The 18,454-nt window shown below is 46.3% G+C and overlaps 2 protein-coding genes across 2 annotated transcripts in view; both read left to right on the plus strand.

Annotated features, from left to right (window-relative positions):
• Positions 1–14,277, plus strand: part of THADA (THADA armadillo repeat containing) — a 161,199-nt gene extending 146,922 nt beyond the window's left edge. Inside the window, exons 37-38 of the mRNA XM_032184350.1 lie at positions 11,558–11,724; positions 12,899–14,277. Of these exons, the coding sequence (XP_032040241.1) occupies positions 11,558–11,724; positions 12,899–13,240 (509 nt within the window). The 3' untranslated portion in view covers positions 13,241–14,277. The remainder of the gene's footprint in view (positions 1–11,557; positions 11,725–12,898) is intronic.
• A 1,532-nt stretch (positions 14,278–15,809) lies between these two features.
• ZFP36L2 (ZFP36 ring finger protein like 2) lies at positions 15,810–17,817 on the plus strand. The gene is made up of 2 exons (XM_032184881.1): positions 15,810–16,077; positions 16,303–17,817. Exons 1-2 carry the CDS (start codon positions 16,027–16,029, stop codon positions 17,767–17,769), a joined length of 1,518 nt encoding a protein of 505 aa, XP_032040772.1. The 5' UTR covers positions 15,810–16,026; the 3' UTR covers positions 17,770–17,817.
• Positions 17,818–18,454: the final 637 nt, after the last annotated feature.

Below are 18,454 nucleotides of genomic sequence, written 5' to 3' on the forward strand. Positions count from 1 at the left end.
AATTACACATATATATTGCCATCTTCCCCCTTTCCTTACGCTAAGGGTATTAGTAAGATGTGAGATTGTAAAGCCAGGTATTAAAAAAAAAAAAAAAAAAAAAGGAAATGCAACCTTAATTATTGTGTGCTGCATGTACTAGGGACTAGCTACCTTATCACAGGGTGTGTTTTCATTTGATTGTTTTGTTGTTTCTGTTTTGGTGTGTTTTTTTCTTTTTTTTTTTTTTCTCAATAAGTTCTTGTACAATTCAATAAGCAAGACAGGTTTGCTCTAATGATGAATCAGGAACATACAGCATAGGAAATATCTCCAACAGTTATTACCTCACTTGCAAAACTGAAAGTGACAAAGTAATACAGGATCACAAGAAGGAATATGCCAAAGCCATTTAGTTTTCCTCTTGTGATTTGCATCGTATCCCTGCCTCTCCCAGAGAGCTGTTTTGTGCAGGTAAGCAAGTCACTTCAACCAGAGTTTGGAAAGGAGGTCACTTGTTTGCTGAGTGCTCAGCAAGATTCCTGGGAGGCATGATTTGCAGGAGTTAAGAGCACATACAGCAGAAGCCAGAGGCAAATGCATTTCAAGTATTAAAACACGGGATGCTGAATACGCAGAAAACAGGTCATGATGTCTAAGGTTGGACATCTAAAATCAGTCAAGATTTTTTAATCTTAATCTTCAGGTCTCTCCTCTCTGTCGGCAGAACACAGGTAGTGCCATTTCTTCGTTCTGTGGACATCGTACAAAAGCAAGTGACTTGGGAAGTAAGTACTCCACATAATGATGAATGAATGAGAGTCACATGCTAGCTAGCCATTCTGTCTTCCTCACCTGCTTGGACTATTGAGAAATATGTGGGATGAGAGGTTCAAAGCCATGTGTTAAATGAGGAAAGAATAGAAAGAGAGGTTTATTTCCAGTGACTGGGAATTCCCTGGTATTGCACAGTTGATATCTGCGTTCATATGCAAGACATTTTTTTCTTGTTATCTTGTGCAAGGACTGCTTATTTTCAGAGTGTATCAGTATACTGGGGAGAGCACTCAGCATTATCTCAGTTCCCTCTCAGCTGAAGAGACACAATGCAATTCCTCAAAGGACTTTGAAGGAAATGGAAAAGGCAAACATAAATTCTGTTCTATACAAGTCTATTTGTATATGTGTTAGACTTTCCACTGAAGAACTCTGATTACTGATGGAATAGTATTCATCAGTCAAGGAGTCCATGTATATATTCACACTGTATGCAGGACCAAGCAGTTCCTGCTTCTCCTGTAAATTCACTTGAGAGAAGATCTCAGAGTGATTCATGCAAGCCATGTTATGATTTAATGATCACCTCAGTGTGTGAAGGCCCTGAAGTGGTGGTGTGGCTGATGGAGATGCAGGTGAAGTTGCAGGTAGCCACCCCTCTGATGTCTGGGATAGGGACGTGACAGCCAGCAGTTTGCTAGCAAGTCTTGAGCTAGCTGTTACTTATTTGACTGCAGTTGTTGGAGCTTAAATTGGAGGTATAAATAGGCTGAAAGATTTCCAGAGAGGTGCGGACATACCCATATAAAGAAAGGGAAATGTCCTGGGTTGCGGAAGCTGCAAAATCCAGAAATTGCCTAGGAGGCAAGAGTTGTGTGAAAGAAAAATGGGATTCTTGCTTTCGGGTGAAATTTGAACATCATCTTGGTAATTCATCGTCTTAGTCCTGATACCAGAATGTCCTGAGCCACACTGGTGTGATTAGGATCAAGAAGCCTTTGTGTTGATGCAGAGGAGTGAGGAGTACATGAAATGCTTCATTTCACTGTGGTGTATCTGAAAGGAAGCCTAGAAACCAACTCTCAGATGAAATCACTGGTGTGTCATCCTACCTTTGTGAAGGGCAGGTAGATCTCTGATGGGCTGGATGCTGTTGAAAATGTTTTCTGAGTTGGGTATTTTTCATTCAGGATTGAGACATGCAGCTGGGCTTGTAATTTGTCTATCAGACACCTGCAGGAGAACTTTTGCTAAGTGACACGTAAGCTCTCAGTGCTAGTTGCTTTGGGCAGATCAGCTCCTGGTAGAGTTGACGGGCATGTGGTGCATGTGCCCTAGCAGCAGCATTTCTGCCTCTCTTCTCGGCTAGTGCTGCTTACGGAGGTGTGCTGAATCGGGACACCTTCTGAGGCTCCTGAGCTTGGTAAAAGGTGGAATCTCTTCCTTGGGGTGGACTGAAAGATGCCCCATGATCATAGAGGAGCCTTTAAGCCTTTTGAAGTTGTGGGTCTGTACTAGCCTAGGAGCCGGAGGGGAGCTGTTGAAAGGAAGAACCCTGGCACATCAGCCTGTCTGTAGACCACAGCTGTGCAGTCAGGCAGACTTTCTTCAACAAGATGCCAGCAAACTATGTAACAGCAGATCCGATAGACTGCATGGAGAGCTACGTGCAAGTGGGCATTAAGATCTTGACAGGGAAAGGAAGAATGTCCTCTCACTCACCTGTTACTCACGCACTTGCAGTGTGAATGAATTCATCGTTATGGTAGTTCCTACAGTAAGGGTGTGTTCACAAACTTAATGATAGTACTATGGCATTGTGTATGTGTGTGAAGATGCCAGCAACAAGATAAAAATAACACTGCCTGTGAGCTGTTCTTTCAACACAAGTTTCATCCCTTTGTTGTATTCATCTGTTGTCTCTCTGGACTGTGTATGTTGGAAGGGTTTGATGCAAGGGTTCTTTTCATCAGGCCTTTGTGTAGTGAATAGCATCTGTGGGGTTTTGCACTTTTAAGTCTATACTCTTAGATGCTGAGAAGATACGTGGGATTAGAGAACTGACCAAAAGAAGATGAAAATATATCATGAACCTTTTGACAAAAAATATTTTATGTAAGATTTATGGTCCTTTCCATAAGAACAATCTTAGTTCGTTTCAAATGTCATCCTTTTTAATAAGTAAAGTGAAACAAAAATAAAATGAAATACAAATCATCTTTACTTAAAAACAGCCTCTCCCTATACTATTTAATTATAAGGTATACTGATATATATTATATCAGTACAGACAGGAAGACTGAATTGCTGAGGTTCCCAACTTACTTTTTTGCTCCTCTGCTCATGAACACGTACATTCAGTAAATGGCACGTACTCCTCATACTCCTCAGATGATTTGTAGTCAGTTGGCAAGGGTCTTCTCTACTCAGACATGCTTAATAGCCCCAGCTTGCTTACAGCAATATACGTTACTCTGCATTGTCCCACCCTTTACACAGAACTGCTGGAAGAAAGACAAGGCATACCGATGTAAGTTAACATTCAGAGAAAACGTAGAACAAGGTCAAAGCACACCGTAACCGAAGTGGTCTTGAGTAGTTCATTTTTTTCTATGTTTATTTGAAAAATGTCCAATAATCTAAAATTACTCCAAATTCAAGTAACTCAAAAGTGAACAGTTTGCTTAGCAGTTGTCAGCAGCTGCAGCAAGCATGGAGTTTGAACAAGGGCTATTGTAACAAAAAAAAAACAAACTCAGTATGTTGTTGCATTGGTACTTAAATGTAGAAATACAGAGCATGTTTAGGCCTGTATTTGCATCTAGCAAAAAAACAAAAACAAAAAACACCGACATAACTTTAGTATTTCATATCACTTAGTTTAATTAAAGAAAAAGGAGGGAGAACTATGTCATTAAAACTCATGTTCCTTAGGAAGATTTATTGGGTTGTATGGTACTTGTTAAAATCACTGGCTTTGCATTGGGAAAGTAATATTATTTTTAAAATCACGTTATATAAAAATGTGTAATCACTGCGGCTTCTTATTTTGTATTCCCAAATTTATTTCCACACCTTGCAAGTTATTCTCAGCCCTCTTATACAATGCTAGATCATCACAGGGGTGAAGGAACTGTTTGCTTTGTAGAATACAATGCCACTAATTAAAGTTGAAAGTGAACGGACTGAATTAGAATCAGCTCATCCATCAAGGACTGGCTACTGATTATTTACTGGCAGCGCTTCATTTAGCTCTATTAATTACACGGTGACACCGTTACGTAAAGATTACGAGTTGTTATGGTCCTGAAACTTAAGAAAAAACACACAAAAGATAAGTGTATGTGCTCAGTCCTGGAGTCCAAAAGTGGTAAGTGTTAAATGGAGTGTTCATGTGAATAATCTATTAAGTGTTTTGTTTTTTTTTTCTTATCAGCATTTTAATTGCAATTGAGTAAACAGGGCAGCAGCTTACAGATCTCCTTATGCAAGCTGTGATGGCAGTGGCTGTGACACGTAGTAATGAAGGAAAGCCTGCCTTGTCATTACTGCTTTAAAAATCTTTTTATTTATTTTAATGTAACCCTGAATTATATTGGGTTTCAGGCACTATGGAGAGAAGAATTTTATCTACATTCTCCTGCATTGATTACCCACACATTCCTCATTCCTTTATCCCTTCTATAATGAACCTTTTACCACCAATCTCCAGACACTAAAGTCCCAGCTAGGTTGCAAACTGGCCCCCTATGTTCCTACAGCACAGCTGTAACACACATCTCAGTCACATCTGGTAATCTTCCTCGGTGCTAAGCAAAAAGTTCCTTAATTGGAACATGTCAATAATAAGCGACTTTGGTCATACATTTAGTTCTAGCGAAACTAATTTAGAAACTGAGAGTATGCATCTTCGTTTATCCAACACATACCTAATTTGAGTTAAACATATTCTCATTGGCAATGTTCTAAACAATTAGCTGAAAAATAATATATATATATATATATATATATATATATATATATATATATATATATATATATATATATATATATATTTTTTACCTTCCCAAAAGTAATGGGGGTTTCTGTGGGTTTATGCAGGGGGTATTGTTTTTTTTTGCTCTTTAAATTGGAGCGTGCCTTTGGGGGGCAGGAGGCATGTTTCAGAAAAAACGGTAATGCAAGTGGTAAAGTCCAAATGCTCATTTCCTGTGAAAGATCTGTTAGCTGTGGTTGTTTTGTAATAAAACCCTTTGTGCAAAGGAGGCATGGCATGTATGGGAAGAGCTTGTCTATACACACACGCACATACATTTAAAAAATAATTCGGAGATGGAAAATACTGTTCTGTTCACATTCCAAACATGGGCTTGAAAAGACGAATAAGATGTTTATGCTTTTCTGTTCAAGAAGGGACCTTAATTTGCTGCTTGGTCCTGAGCTGTGAGTTTCCATCATAATCAGAGATGTTATTAACTGAGATCTGTTTATAATCAAAGGCAAAGCTGAGAGCAACGTTACGGCCGCTATACTCTGAGACTGCAACTATTAAGAAATTAGTTTTGATTAGTTTGTTTTGTAATAGTGTTGTGTTTTGACATCCTGTTGCATGATGTCAGGAAGGGCCTCTTCTTAAAGTCATCCTGAAAAAGTGTGGCTGTAAAATAGATTCAGGCAAGAAAATGGAAAACAGATGAGGTAGTTGTACGTCATCTAGGGAATGATATTTCTCGAGAGGATAGAAGTGATCTAATTGCCTTTGATTTTATGAAACACTATAAAAAGAAATCTGCTTATATATTAGATTTTACATAAATGGTCATTTTAAGAACTGGAAATTTTGATGTTTGTAACTTAAACTGACACAGTGCAATGAGCAAGCACCCTTTCAAACAGTCATCTGTGAACTATCTGGAGGCCCCAGTTAGTGTTTTTATGTTTTGTTTTTTTTTTTTTTTTTTTTTTTTTTTTTTTTTTTTGTGTGTGTGTGTTGTTCTACCTTTCAGTTGTCCTTTTTCAATCTGTAGAGGCCGAGTGGGAATGAACACCCCTTTACTTACCATCCCTGCCACTGCCTTTCTTTTTTCCAGTTGTTTTCCTGGTGGCCAGACACTTGTGTGCTGCACTGCTGCAGAGCTGCGTGATTCCTGTCTAACTCCAATGAGAACACACAAGCAGGTGGTCTCAGCATAAGAAATGTGGTTTCCAACCTCACTTTATTTACCAGTTTATGAAACTTTTAGGATGGACCAGTGGGATTTGTTTATTTATTTTAATCTTAAGACTTTTTAAGTTTGGGGAAACGTGTATATATCTGCAGCTATGTGTCACTTGGGCTCTCTTCTACTTGACATGTCAAGAATTAGGGGTAAACTTGATTATTACTTAACACCAGAAAGAAAACCTTCAATGCTATCAAAAGTGAGTATTGATTCAATAGCTGAAATTTTCAGTTTGCAAATCTAACCTTGCAGGTATTAATGACTGTGGTGCTCGACCTCCCATCTTTTGGATGGCAAACAGATCTCTTGCTGATATTCATCACCTTGTTCAGGTGATGCATCAGCCTGAGATTAATCCCCATTTTTGCCAAGCAAAACTTGGAGCTTTTGTGGGTGTAAATGTACATGCTTGTCTCTGAAGCAAGAGTATTGTCACCTTACTTTACTGGGGTGCTACAAGGTACTGTATTGATAGTGACGCAGTAGTGGCTATTCCTAGGTAGGTAGGCAACACTCTGTGGAAAGAGGTTAAAAAAAAAAAAAAAAAAAGAGAGATTTTACCACATTAGAATACGCCTGGTCTACCTAAAATGCTTTCTGTAATTTTGATGTCAATTTATCCTTTATGTTTTCCTTGAAGACATCCTTGCTGTTGGTACACTATTCGTCGTGTGGCCTCCTCTCAAGACTACTGCACTGAGCTCCCCCGTAGTGCTTCTCTTTGCGTTTGTTCCGAACACAGTGCATACACTTCTCCAAATTGCATTACCCTTTGTTCTAAAATTAACTTCAGTTAACAGTTTCCAATATAAAAACAATTACAAAATGGCTTCTTAAGCAAGGAATCTGTTCTGCTTTTTTATTTTGCCTATATTTTATCACGGTTGTCGCTGAAATCTTCTGTGTGTGTGCTCTTAATATATCCTTTCAGCTCTCCATAATATCGCTGAGGGTTTAACAGAGAACAATTGTATAGTTTGAGGACACGTAATAGGCTACTAGAAGAAATATTTACATCTGGCATGATCAAAGGTTTTGGAGTATATGAATGTGCGTGTGGGAGGTCTAATTTTTATGTGGGTGGATTAACAAAGAAGACTAAAACAGTGCAGTACTTAACCCCTTTCCCTTTATGAAAATTCACTTCCTGAAAATGAAAAAAACATGTAGTACCTGATGGTTATCTCTTGTTTTTCATTTCAAGGAGTAGTATTAATTCTGCTTGTAGCTACTTGTTGGAGGCGCAGAGAAATTTTTCTATTTCAGCCCCTATGATGGCTTATTTAACAAGATGCTTATCTTGCCTGTGATGTTTTTGTGTGTTGGAACTTAAATATGTTTAAAAATTTTAAAAACAGATAAGTGATCATTCTGACACAGTCTGATAGCCTGTTGAACTGTTGTGGTGGGAGCACTGCGACACTTCCAGCGCTTGGCAATCGCTACATCTTCAGGTTCGGTTTCTGCTGTTCTAGTTCCTGTGGCTATCAGCTGTAAGCGGCTTCCAGAAATCTGTCATTTGAAGTTGTTTTTTTTTTGTTTGTTTGTTTGTTTTTCAGTTTCTTAAAATAAATAGTTACTTATATATTATGAAAGGCTATTAATAGCCACTTGAGTCATCTCTGCTAGTATTTTGTTCACATGACTGATGGTGGAGTTTCGGGTTATGGCTGGCCTGCCCTAGCAGCTTGCTGAGGGGGAGGTCTTGCTCTCCCTCCTGTGCTCCGAAGGGGACACGGGACCTTCCCTTCCCCAGCTCCCAGCCCTACCAGATCTGGCTGCAGGGTCACCAGCTCCGCTTGCTCGCCGAGCAGCACCCACGCGGTGAGGTGCGTGCCAAATTCCTATTTTGTTATTTTGAGCATTTGCTTACCACGTGCTCAGCAGGGTACCTGAGCTGGCTCGCGGGAAGCATCGGGAGGCCGTGACCAGAGGCTGGGGTGTGTGTGGGAGAACCACCTGCCCTTTTTGCCCCCGGTGAACTTCAGCGTGCTCAGACCACTTTCTGAAGTCCTAGCATGAGTCATGAGGGCAGTATCAAATAATCTCTAATCCGTGGCTTCTTGAAAATCAGTCAAGTTTTACAGGCAAGCTGCGATGTGAGGCGCAGCTCTTGTCACCAGTTAATACGTCACTGAAGACACGTACGTTCGTTTTCAGAAGACACAACACCTTCTGTGGGTATCTTTAAAGATCATGTACGTGCTTACGGCATCCATTGCTGTTACTTTGAGAGCAATAGCACGTTCTCCCCTCTGAAAGCACTGTATACCTATTAAGTCAGGGGTATGCACATAACTGTGCTTGCTGTTCTTCATCTAGATAACTTCAGCAGTCAAAATCTTACGGGGTTGCGGCACCTTCTCTGGATACTTACACCATCCTTTTGTTGCCCTTGTGGCAATGGGAGTCTCCACATCAGTTCCTGCACTATTCTAGCATTAAATATTTGTGTGAACTGCTATCAAAGTCAGTTGGTGTCAGTGCACTGTGTAAACGACAGCAGCTGGAAATGACAGCGATGGAAAGCCTTACAGCCCTCCCTGGAGCCCTGCAGCAGGGGTGGGATGGGCAGGGGGAAGCACAAATTCCTCAGTTCCTCAGCTGCCAGCGCCTGATCTGTCATTGACTCTGTGCCCACACCTCAAGTGCCAGGAGGCCACTGGAGGCCCAAGGTAGGCAGTCTGTTATCCAAATTGCTGAAGTCTCAGTTCCAGCCTTATCAAAGGAGCACTGCTTTGGTTTTTCTTTGTATCCACATCAGAATTGGATGTGTTGGTTGGCAGAGCAGTTCACTGGTGTCTGCAGTTCACTGGAGGTTGGTCACTACCTTTTGGGCCAGTGCCATGTTGAGGCTTTTCATGCTTTTCCTGTGTTAGGCCTCCTTTGTGTTACCTGTGCAATTTTTACTCTCCTCCTCTTTGGAGGAGGAAAAAAAAAAAAAAAGGAAAACTTTACAATTTATTGTGTTGGGATGCAAGGATTCCCTACAAGCTTGCCATGGTTTGTGACCACAAAGCAGCCTTTTCTTCTGCATTGCTCTGTTGAAAAACAATTAGCAAGCAAGTTCAATTGCTTGTTTTGCTGCCTTGTCAGTTTTCAGTCCCAGTGTATGTTCTGGTGCATTACTCAGGAGCCCAGTGTTCCTATCCACAAAGACCACATGATTTTGTTTGCGATTCAGGAGTCTAAATCTTAATAAATAAATAAATAAATAAATAAATAAATAAAAAATGCCCCAGAAATGGCAGATACTTTAGATACGTACAGTTGTATCTCTAATAAGTCCTCCAAAGCAACAGCTAACTTGAGGAAGACAGCAGTGGGATATGACGTGTTTGGGTTTTAGCTCCCAGCATTGCTTAATTTGCTAAATACTCACAGGCAGATCGAATGGCACAAGCAAGGGACATTACATAAATACTGGCAACCGCAGGCATTCAGTAATCATCCGTAAAACTCTGAAGGATCATCAGGATTCAGAACTGTCCTGAAAATGCTGTGCTTTGTGTTTGTAACCGGGGTGCTCGTTTCCAGTTCAGCACCCCGCGCTGTCTCCACTTGTATCCTTGCAGCTTGGGGACTGCCAGCATTTCTGGGGGGTGCAGGTGCTCACGGCACCTGTCCTTCAGAGTAGCAGACGTGTTCAAAGTAGGGCACAGCAACAGAGAAAGCAAGCTTGGGGGGGGGGGGGGGGGGATCTTGTAAAGAACCACCAGCAAAAACACCTAAAATAAATGGTGTGGGGACATCGTGCTGTGCTCCCCTGCAAAATCTTCCTCCCTGACAAAACTGAGGGGTGTCCTGATACAGTGCTAACTCTCGACATGAAGAAAACAGACCTGAATATTTAATTTTACTGTCTACCAGAGACAAACTGCATATGTAACGTTATTAGTGTCACCAAGAGATTGACTGCCTACCTTCCTGTTGCTTGTTCAAGGAGATTTCCATTTACCCTCATCTAACTCTAAGATAAAGAAGGGACCATCTGTTCTTTTTCCTTCACTCCCTCCTTTATTACAGTCCTTTGTTCTCATGCTCTCAAATCCTAATTCCTCCTCCCCGATGTCCTCCGTATTTGCCAGGTCTGTCAAACACCATGCACCCATCTTTTTCTAGGCCTGTTCTGCCTTCAGTTGTTTCTTGCTCTTTCTTATTTGTTGGCATGCCTATTTCCCTACCTCTGGTATGCAGGCCGTGTTTTACTGTACGTTGCTCTTCTGTGCCAGTACTCCAAGAAGATCTGCAGCTGGCACAGGGAGCAGGGAGTGTTGTACAACAGAGGTGTGAAGGGTGGTTGGTGCTGGGCTGCACTGCTGTACCTCCTGCATGCCAGCGGCGGTTTTCCTTCATGAGAAATGTTTAAGGACCCTCTGACACAAAAAGGAAGGTCAGCCTTCCATGTCTGTATTGATTTTTCTGAGTAATTCTGGCTCTGCTGCGTTTCCTGCCCAAAAAAGACAGTCTTCAAGGATGATGTGTGTGGATGAGGTGTCCTTCCTACTTCGAAGGACCCTTCTGTGAACAGCTGTTTTATGCTGGTGACTGTGAACACAAGGGTAAATTTTGCCCAAATCCATTTTACACTATCAGGAATTTTACAGGGACTTGTTCATTAGTGCTCCTCCTCCAGTCCTCTTCCCTCATTCCCCCTTAAAAAAAAAAAAAAAAAAAAAAAAAAAAAAAAAAACAACAACAAACTAAATTAACAAATTAACATTACCACTGGAGAAACTTGTATCAGTGAAGGCAGCTGTTGGATCTGAATGCAAACAAGGCTGCTGGCATTTTTATGTATTCCATTATTGAGAGCAGGCCTAGGAACCACATAGTTAAAACATCATCTGCACAAATGAGAGCAGTGGGGAAGTTTAGGGAAGAAATCTGGTGTGGATGATGGCTTTGTGTACAGTTCTGGCATGATTTGTCCATTTCCTTAGTCCCTAGGGAAAAAACTGTAGCAGCAATAGCAAAAACTGTATAAATATAGCTCTGTGATGATACTGTAAGCAGTGTCTGTCTTTGCCTCCCTGAACATCTTCTCTAAGCCTGTCTTGCATGCTTGATCTCTCTTACATATGTGTGCATGTATATAAATGTATAACCTGCTACATAGAGAGAGATTGCACACCAAATAATGATTCCTTCTGTATCTCAGCCCTTTAAAACATATGATGTGCTGTAGGCTTTGAGATCCAGTGAATCACCAGGTCACATTTATGGTATAGCTGCTATTTTGCATAGTCACCATGTAATAGTGTCAGGACTGTCTCTGAACAGATTTTTAACAGACATCTCGGTATACTTGAACCTGTGTTATGGAAAGCCACTATATGAGCAGGAAAAATACCAGGCATCAGTGTTTCACTTGCTTCATGTATGATTTTGGGACTGGAAAAAAGGCTCCAGGTGTTAGAGAAACAAATACTCATCTGGCATACTTGCAGTCTGATTCATCCTTCTAGATGTGTTTGTGTAAATTCAGCATCTGCTTTCAAGAAATCATTTTTGTGCTGATCTTACTTGAAACTGTTTCTGTCCTGCTGTACCTCATTGCATGTATTTTCTCTCAACAGAGTTTGCACTTAGGATAGTGAATGCCCCGATGGCCTTGGACTTAGCGTTGGGCACACTGTGTGAGCTGCTTCAGCTGTGGGGGGAAGCCCGTGCCGGCGTGCCGGTCTTGTTGGAGTGGCTGCTGGGAGACAGTGATCCACAACAAGGCTCGGAGGCTTCAGCTCTGGTAATTGTAACATGCAGCTGCCCCCTCACGCTGGGATGGCTGCTTCTTGCAGTAGGAATAGAATGAAATGGCTAATCTGATGGAGCCATTCCCTGACGGTCATTACTCCAGTATTAATTGTATTTACAATTACATGTAATAATAAAAATCACGTGGACAGATTTAGAATAAATAAATAGAGTTGATGTCAGTGGCCTGGCAATATCAGTATAAAATTAAAAAGACCAACAAACAGACATTGAAATAAATCAAGAGTTACTTAACAAATTGTTGTTGACTGCAGCTGTAACTAATTGCATTCAGTGGCATTGCAGATGACCGCCCGCCTTGAATCTAAAGTGCTGTTGTGGGTGCCAGGCACATCTGGCATTCAAGAGCCGTGTTCCCCCAGCTGCTTGTCCAGAGATTGCAGCTACGGATTTGGTACCCTGGTGCCATCTCCATAGGACTGGTTCTGTACAGCACTTAGCCTCACTTACCTAAGCCAGTGCCTTCAGAAGGATTCTTTACGCAAAGCAAAGCTTTGCCATGTTGGTCCTGTAGAGGTTACTGCCATAGCACTGTGCTACCTTTGCCTTGACGAGGCTGTAAAAATGAAAATCAGGCTAGACGGTAACGCGGAAGTAGCAGGAACAGCCACGTCTTTGGGACATTTGTTGGCAATTAATACACACCATAAAATGTATTACGAAACCTCTTAAGTCTGTGGTTTACGTACGCCTTTCTGATATTTCACTGGCTGATACCATTTTCCTCTTTCATTTAATCCACTCAAAAAGCTCCATGAGATAGCAAATTACCATGCTGGTTACAGGAGTCTCTGTGAAATACAAGACAGTTAGAGTGGAAGGCAAGCACATGTTAAGGATTAGGACTACTACTTATTTCCACTATTCCCCAAGAGTTCTACCACAACTGCCTCATTTTTGAAGGTAGAATTTCTTTGGAAAAGGAAGAAATTTCATATTGCATTGAAAACCTGTGAAAAATGATGCATATGAATTTTTCTTCCTTTTTTTTTTTTTTTTTTTTTTTTTTTTAGCAGAAATAAGCTGTTCTATAACAGGCTCCACTTTCTACTTCTCTTTGTATCTTTCTTATACTTTAAAATGCTTTCATTGTTATCCAGCCCGCAAGTCGTTTCCTAACTGCTGTTGTTTTTCTTTTCATTAAGGAAGAAGATGATAACCTGTTTGATAAAGGGGAAGTTAATTTTTGGGAAGAGAAGTTAACTAACGTCAGACAACTTAGTAAGCACCTTTTACGGCTTATACAAGTGACTCATCTAACCTTACCAGATCAAGAACTTAATCGACTGTCCAGAAGGGCACAGGACCAAGCCCAGCTTGTTGCACACCTTCTTAGAGCGCTTCCTCCGACTCCAGAATTTTCAAAAACTTCAGAATTCACAAAATTAGCTATTCAGAATGAAAGAATATCACTCTGCCTTAAAATAATAAATTTGCTCAAGTCTAATGAGATTTGCAAAAACGAAAGTCCAAAAACACTGAACTAAAGAAAAAAAAAAAAAGGAAAAAAGAAAACAAACCAACAAAAACCACTAGAAGTTAATTCTCAGGGAACTACAGACCTTATAGTGGATTAGCAGGGGACTGAATTCAATGGATATTCAAGGAGTTAAGGTATTGCTATGGCGACCCCAGTAAACCTGTAACAAACTATTCACTATTCATGCTAAAAACGCATTTTCCATATATGAGTCCATTGATTTATTTTTTTGGTCAGGTGTGCTGTGGGAGACCATTCCTTTTAAATGCATTTGCTAATTTCATTCAGCTGAGTATGGTTTATTGTAGCTACTGTAGGAAGTAAAGCAGCTAAGCCTAATATTTTCCATTCATCCAGGTGCAGGCCACCTGTCGTTTTATCCTGGATTTTTACCTCCTGTATTTTAATACCAGGAAAAAAATCTGTTTTTTGGAGGGAGGCTCATTTCGACAGGTAAAATGTTAATTATTGAATTGATAAGGGAAGTTTTTATTTTAAGTTAAACCTTGTATCCTTCTTTTTTGTCCGTGACAAATTCCAGACTACAGTTTAAATTTTACTGCATTCTTCTCTGGAGGAAGGCAAGGATCCTTACTTTGCTAGTAGCCTTGTTTTGTAGATGGAAACAGCATTAGTTACGCTTCACAAGCCTGTGTTTCCTGTAAATCAAATAACTACTTTTGTAAAATTGCTCTCAAATGAAATTGGCAGCATTGAAAACAAAGCAGCTGTTCCACTTAGAGCAGAATAGTTTTGTCTTTACTTCAAAACACCTTGCTCTCCAAGCAGTCTTGAAAAAGAAGGTCCTGTTTGGTAGAACGAGGCCACTGGAGATGTGTAGGAAGCGTCCTCATGCTATGGCGCTCTCCCTCCCGAGGTTTTGCAGCGAGCCCTTGGTAAGAGCCACGTGGAATAATGTGTCCAGTGCTCAATTGTTTCATTGTCCGAGGTACAAAAACGTTTGTTGCACTTTGTGGATTTATTTTTCTGGGAATTTGGATTTGGTTGCCATGTGAAAGTGAGACGTCAAAAATAAATACTTATTTTAAAAAGGATTTGTTATGTTCTTTCAGTCGAGGGCTATGGTTTTATATTTGGTCCGGCCATAGCTGGACATAGCCAAAACAAAGCTGCAAGTCGATATATATAGATACTGCAGTCTCCTTGGAAGTTTCAGAGTGATGTGCAATACACCATTGCTCACTTTCGGCCTCGCGGCTCGTAGCTGTACGTTAGCACAGCCTAGCTGCGCGTCCGGGTGACGATGCGGTGAGCGTGCAGCGGTCGGGAGGGCTGCAGGCTCTGCCGTGCTGCCGGTCTCCGGGAGGTGGCAATGCAACACAGCGCAACGCAACGCAGCCCTGCAGCGAGCAGCGCTCACTGGGCTGCAGCCCGAGACCCTGTGTCAGCTCCTGGCCGGGCTCTTCACCAAGAGCGACCGTCCTGGCCTGCCTGTGGCACCTAACTCGTGTCGCCGACTCCTTGCGACGGCGTGAGTTTGGGGAGGAATCTGCTGTAAAACAAGATAAACTGTCGAATTAAGCCTAATGAACATGTGCAAACTGCACCAGGCTAACTCACTCTAGGCAAAAACTCACGTCTGAAGTGGAAGTACTCGCTGTAGGCTTCCAGGATTTGAGATTACTTATGTAAGTAATGCACAGTGCAACGTGAGGCTTCACGCAGCAGGAGAACGTTAGAATGGGAGATGGCAGCGTGTTGCACAGGGCGTGTGTTACCTAACGCAATAAAGCCACGCTGGGAGCTGGCCTGGAAATTAATTCGTTGGCATCTGCTTTCAGCTCCTGGGCAAAGAGTAGCCCAGGTTACGTCTGGAAGCCGCTTTTAAGGGTAGTCAGGAGCCGCATGACTGCTTGACAGCTGCCCGCTAGCGCAGCTCCCAGCTTGTGGGACTGGTGCAGCAGCAAGCCTGGCAGAAGGGGGAACTCTGTCGCGTACCGAAAGGCCGGCTGGGCTCTGTGCCCTCGGCTGCTTCAGCAGCGAGTGTACGGCTGCCTGCTAGCCCTGGCTTTTTTGTGCTTTGCTGGAAAGAAGGGGAAGTGCGTGTGGACATTTATACTGAGCGCTGGGCAGATGCGGACAGAGCAGCGTAGCAACAGGTCCACGGTGCCCCTGAAACCGAGTAACTCGGGGAGTGCGGCTCCTCCAGGGCCAACTTCCCTCAGCGGCGGGGCGGGGGCGGCAGGGGGCGGCACAGCGCCGGGCACGGCCGGGAGGAGGAGGAGGAGGAGGAGGAGGAAGGGGGGGGGGGGGGGGCGCGCACCCCCGCGCTGCGGGCAGCCGGGAGCCAGCCCGCCCGGCCTCGGGGCGGCCCCGAGCTTTTGTCTCGGGCCCATTACGTGGCACAAGCGGCTGAGGAGGAGGAGGAGGAGGAGGAGGAGGAGGAGGAGGAGGAGGCGGCTCCGCGCCGACCCGAAATGGCGGCCAGCGGCGGGGCGGGGCGGGGCGGGCGGCGGGCGGGGCGCTGTGCCCCGGCGCCTCCCCCCCGTGCCTCGGCGGCGGCGTTTATATGGGGGCGGCGCGGGGCCCCGCCGAGCTCCCGCCGGTCGCCCGCTGCCCTGCAGCCGCCGCCGCCGCCCCGGCCCGGCTCCCGCCGCCCCGCCGGGAAGGAGTCGGGAGCGATTCGGACCCGTGAGCGGCCGGCACCCCCCCCGCACCCACACCCACCCCGGCCGCCGCCGCCTCCCGCCCAGTCGTGGCTTTTGCAAACCCTCCGAGGGGAGCGGGCTCTTTCGGTCCTTGCTGCGTGTCCGACCATTACAGGATCTAGCGATGTCGACGACGCTGTTATCGGCCTTCTACGACATCGACTTCTTGTGCAAGGTAAGGGCCGGGCCGGGCCAAGGGGGGCGGCTTCCCGGGGGGCGCGGGGCTGCTCCGCGCCCCCAGCCCCGTCCCCGTCCCTGCCCCGCCGCGGCTGCGGCTGCGGGGCCGTGCCCGGGGCGGCGCGGGCCGGCGGTCGCGCTGCGAGCCAACCCGCCTCTCTCCGCTCTCTCCTCCTCCTCTTCTCCCGCTCCCCGTCCCCCCCTTCTCCCGCCCCGCTCGCAGACGGAGAAGTCCCTGACCAACCTGAGCAGCATGCTGGACAAGAAGGCCGTGGGGACCCCGGTCACCCCCCCCAGCTCCAGCTTCGCGCCGGGCTTCCTGCGGCGGCACTCGACCAGCAACCTGCCGGCCCTGGCCGGCGGCTCCAAGTTCCCCAGCCCCACCGGCTCCAGCTCGTCCTCCTCGTCCTCCTCCTCCTCCTCTTCCTCCTCCTCGTTCGGCAGCCTGAAGGAGACGGGCTCCGGCGGCGGAGGCGGCGGCAGCAGCAGCCCCACGGCCCTGCTCAACAAGGAGAACAAGTTCCGGGACCGCTCCTTCAGCGAGAACGGCGAGCGCAGCCAGCACCTCATGCAGCAGCTCCAGCAGCAGCAGCAGCAGCAGAAGGGGGGCGGCTCGGGCGGCGGCGGGGGGGCGCCCATCAACTCGACGCGCTACAAGACGGAGCTGTGCCGCCCCTTCGAGGAGAGCGGCGCCTGCAAGTACGGCGAGAAGTGCCAGTTCGCCCACGGCTTCCACGAGCTGCGCAGCCTCACCCGCCACCCCAAGTACAAGACCGAGCTGTGCCGCACCTTCCACACCATCGGCTTCTGCCCCTACGGCCCCCGCTGCCACTTCATCCACAACGCCGACGAGCGCCGCCCGGCGCCCGGCGGGGGCACGGCCGCCGCTCCACCCGCCTCGGCCGCCCCCCCGCACCACCACCACCACCACCACCAGCACGCCCCGCACCCCGCCGGCAGCACCGGCGACCTCCGCGCCTTCGCCCCCCGCGACCACCCCCTGGGAGGAGGAGGAGGAGGAGGCGGCGGCGGCTTCGGGCACCCCCGCGGCGGCGGCGGCGGGGGGGGCAGCGAGCGGCCCAAGCTGCACCACAGCCTGAGCTTCTCCGGCTTCTCCGCCCACCACCACCACCACCACCACCCGCACGCCGCCGCCCCGCCGCCCCCGCCGCCCCCCGGCGGCCGCCTGGACGCCGCGCTGCTGGAGAGCCCCGGCGGGTCGCGCACGCCGCCGCCGCCCGCCTCGGCCTCGTCGTACTGCGAGGAGCTGCTCTCGCCGCCCTGCGCCAACAACGCCTTCGCCTTCTCGGGCCAGGAGCTGGGCAGCCTCATCGCGCCCCTCGCCCTGCACACCCCCAGCTTCGCCGCCGCCGCCGCCGCGGCAGCCGCCGCCGCCGCCTATTACCGCTGCCAGCAGCAGCAGCAGCAGCAGCCCCCGCCGCCGCCGCCCCCCGGGGGGGGCTGCCCGCCGCCCCCCGCCTCGCCGCCCTTCAGCTTCCAGCCCCTGCGCCGCCTCTCCGAGTCGCCCGTCTTCGACGCGCCGCCCAGCCCGCCGGACTCGCTGTCGGACCGCGAGAGCTACCTGAGCGGCTCCCTCAGCTCCGGCTCGCTCAGCGGCTCCGAGTCGCCCAGCCTGGACTCGGGCCGCCGCCTGCCCATCTTCAGCCGCCTCTCCATCTCCGACGACTAGGCCGGCGGCTGCCCCTGCCCCTGCCGCTGCTGCTGCTGCTGCTGCTGCTCCCGCTGCGCCCCCCGCCGCCGCCCCCGGGCCGGCCCCGCGCCCCCCCCGCAGCCGCGAGCGCAAGTAAGTCACAGGGCGAAGAGAGAGAACCCTGCTCTTCTTCTTGTTTTTTGTTTTGTTTTTTTATACGTATATCTATCTATATATCCACCGAGAGCTGAACAAAAAAAAAAAAGCGTTTTGCGAAAGGGCGAGTGACGTGAACTGAACAAACCTATTTTTATAGAGAGACCTTGGAAGAAGGGGATTTTTGTTTTGGGGTTGTTTTTTTTTTTTTTTTTTTTTTTCGTTGTTGTTCTTTGGAGACAAGTTATGATACGCACCAGCAGCAGCCATTCCATCTGTGTTCAGAGAAAACAAAAAAAAGAAAGAAAACAAAAAAGCGTTAGCAAAGACACCACCAGAAAGCAACAAACAATCCGGGGAGCGCGGGTTCTGCCTTTCCAGCTCCTCCACATCTGCAGGCACACGCAGAAAAGCCACCGAGCAGTTCTTGTCTTTCAGTCCAGTTCAAATAAAAACACAGAACATAACTAAAACCTATAAGCTTTTTTTAAGAAAAGAGAAATCCAACATCCTGCCAAGAATATGCCTTGATAACAACCTTCTTTTTTTATATATCTATATATTATTA

Source organism: Aythya fuligula, chromosome 3 (assembly GCF_009819795.1).
Source record: "Aythya fuligula isolate bAytFul2 chromosome 3, bAytFul2.pri, whole genome shotgun sequence".
NCBI lineage: Eukaryota > Metazoa > Chordata > Aves > Anseriformes > Anatidae > Aythya > Aythya fuligula.

Bases quoted from the DNA above. Each gene is read 5' to 3' on its own strand.
- ZFP36L2 (XM_032184881.1), top strand. From the start codon at position 16,027: ATGTCGACGACGCTGTTATCGGCCTTCTACGACATCGACTTCTTGTGC. The intron at 16,078-16,302 runs GTAAGGGCCGGG...CCCCGCTCGCAG, and splicing joins ACATCGACTTCTTGTGCAAG to ACGGAGAAGTCCCTGACCAA.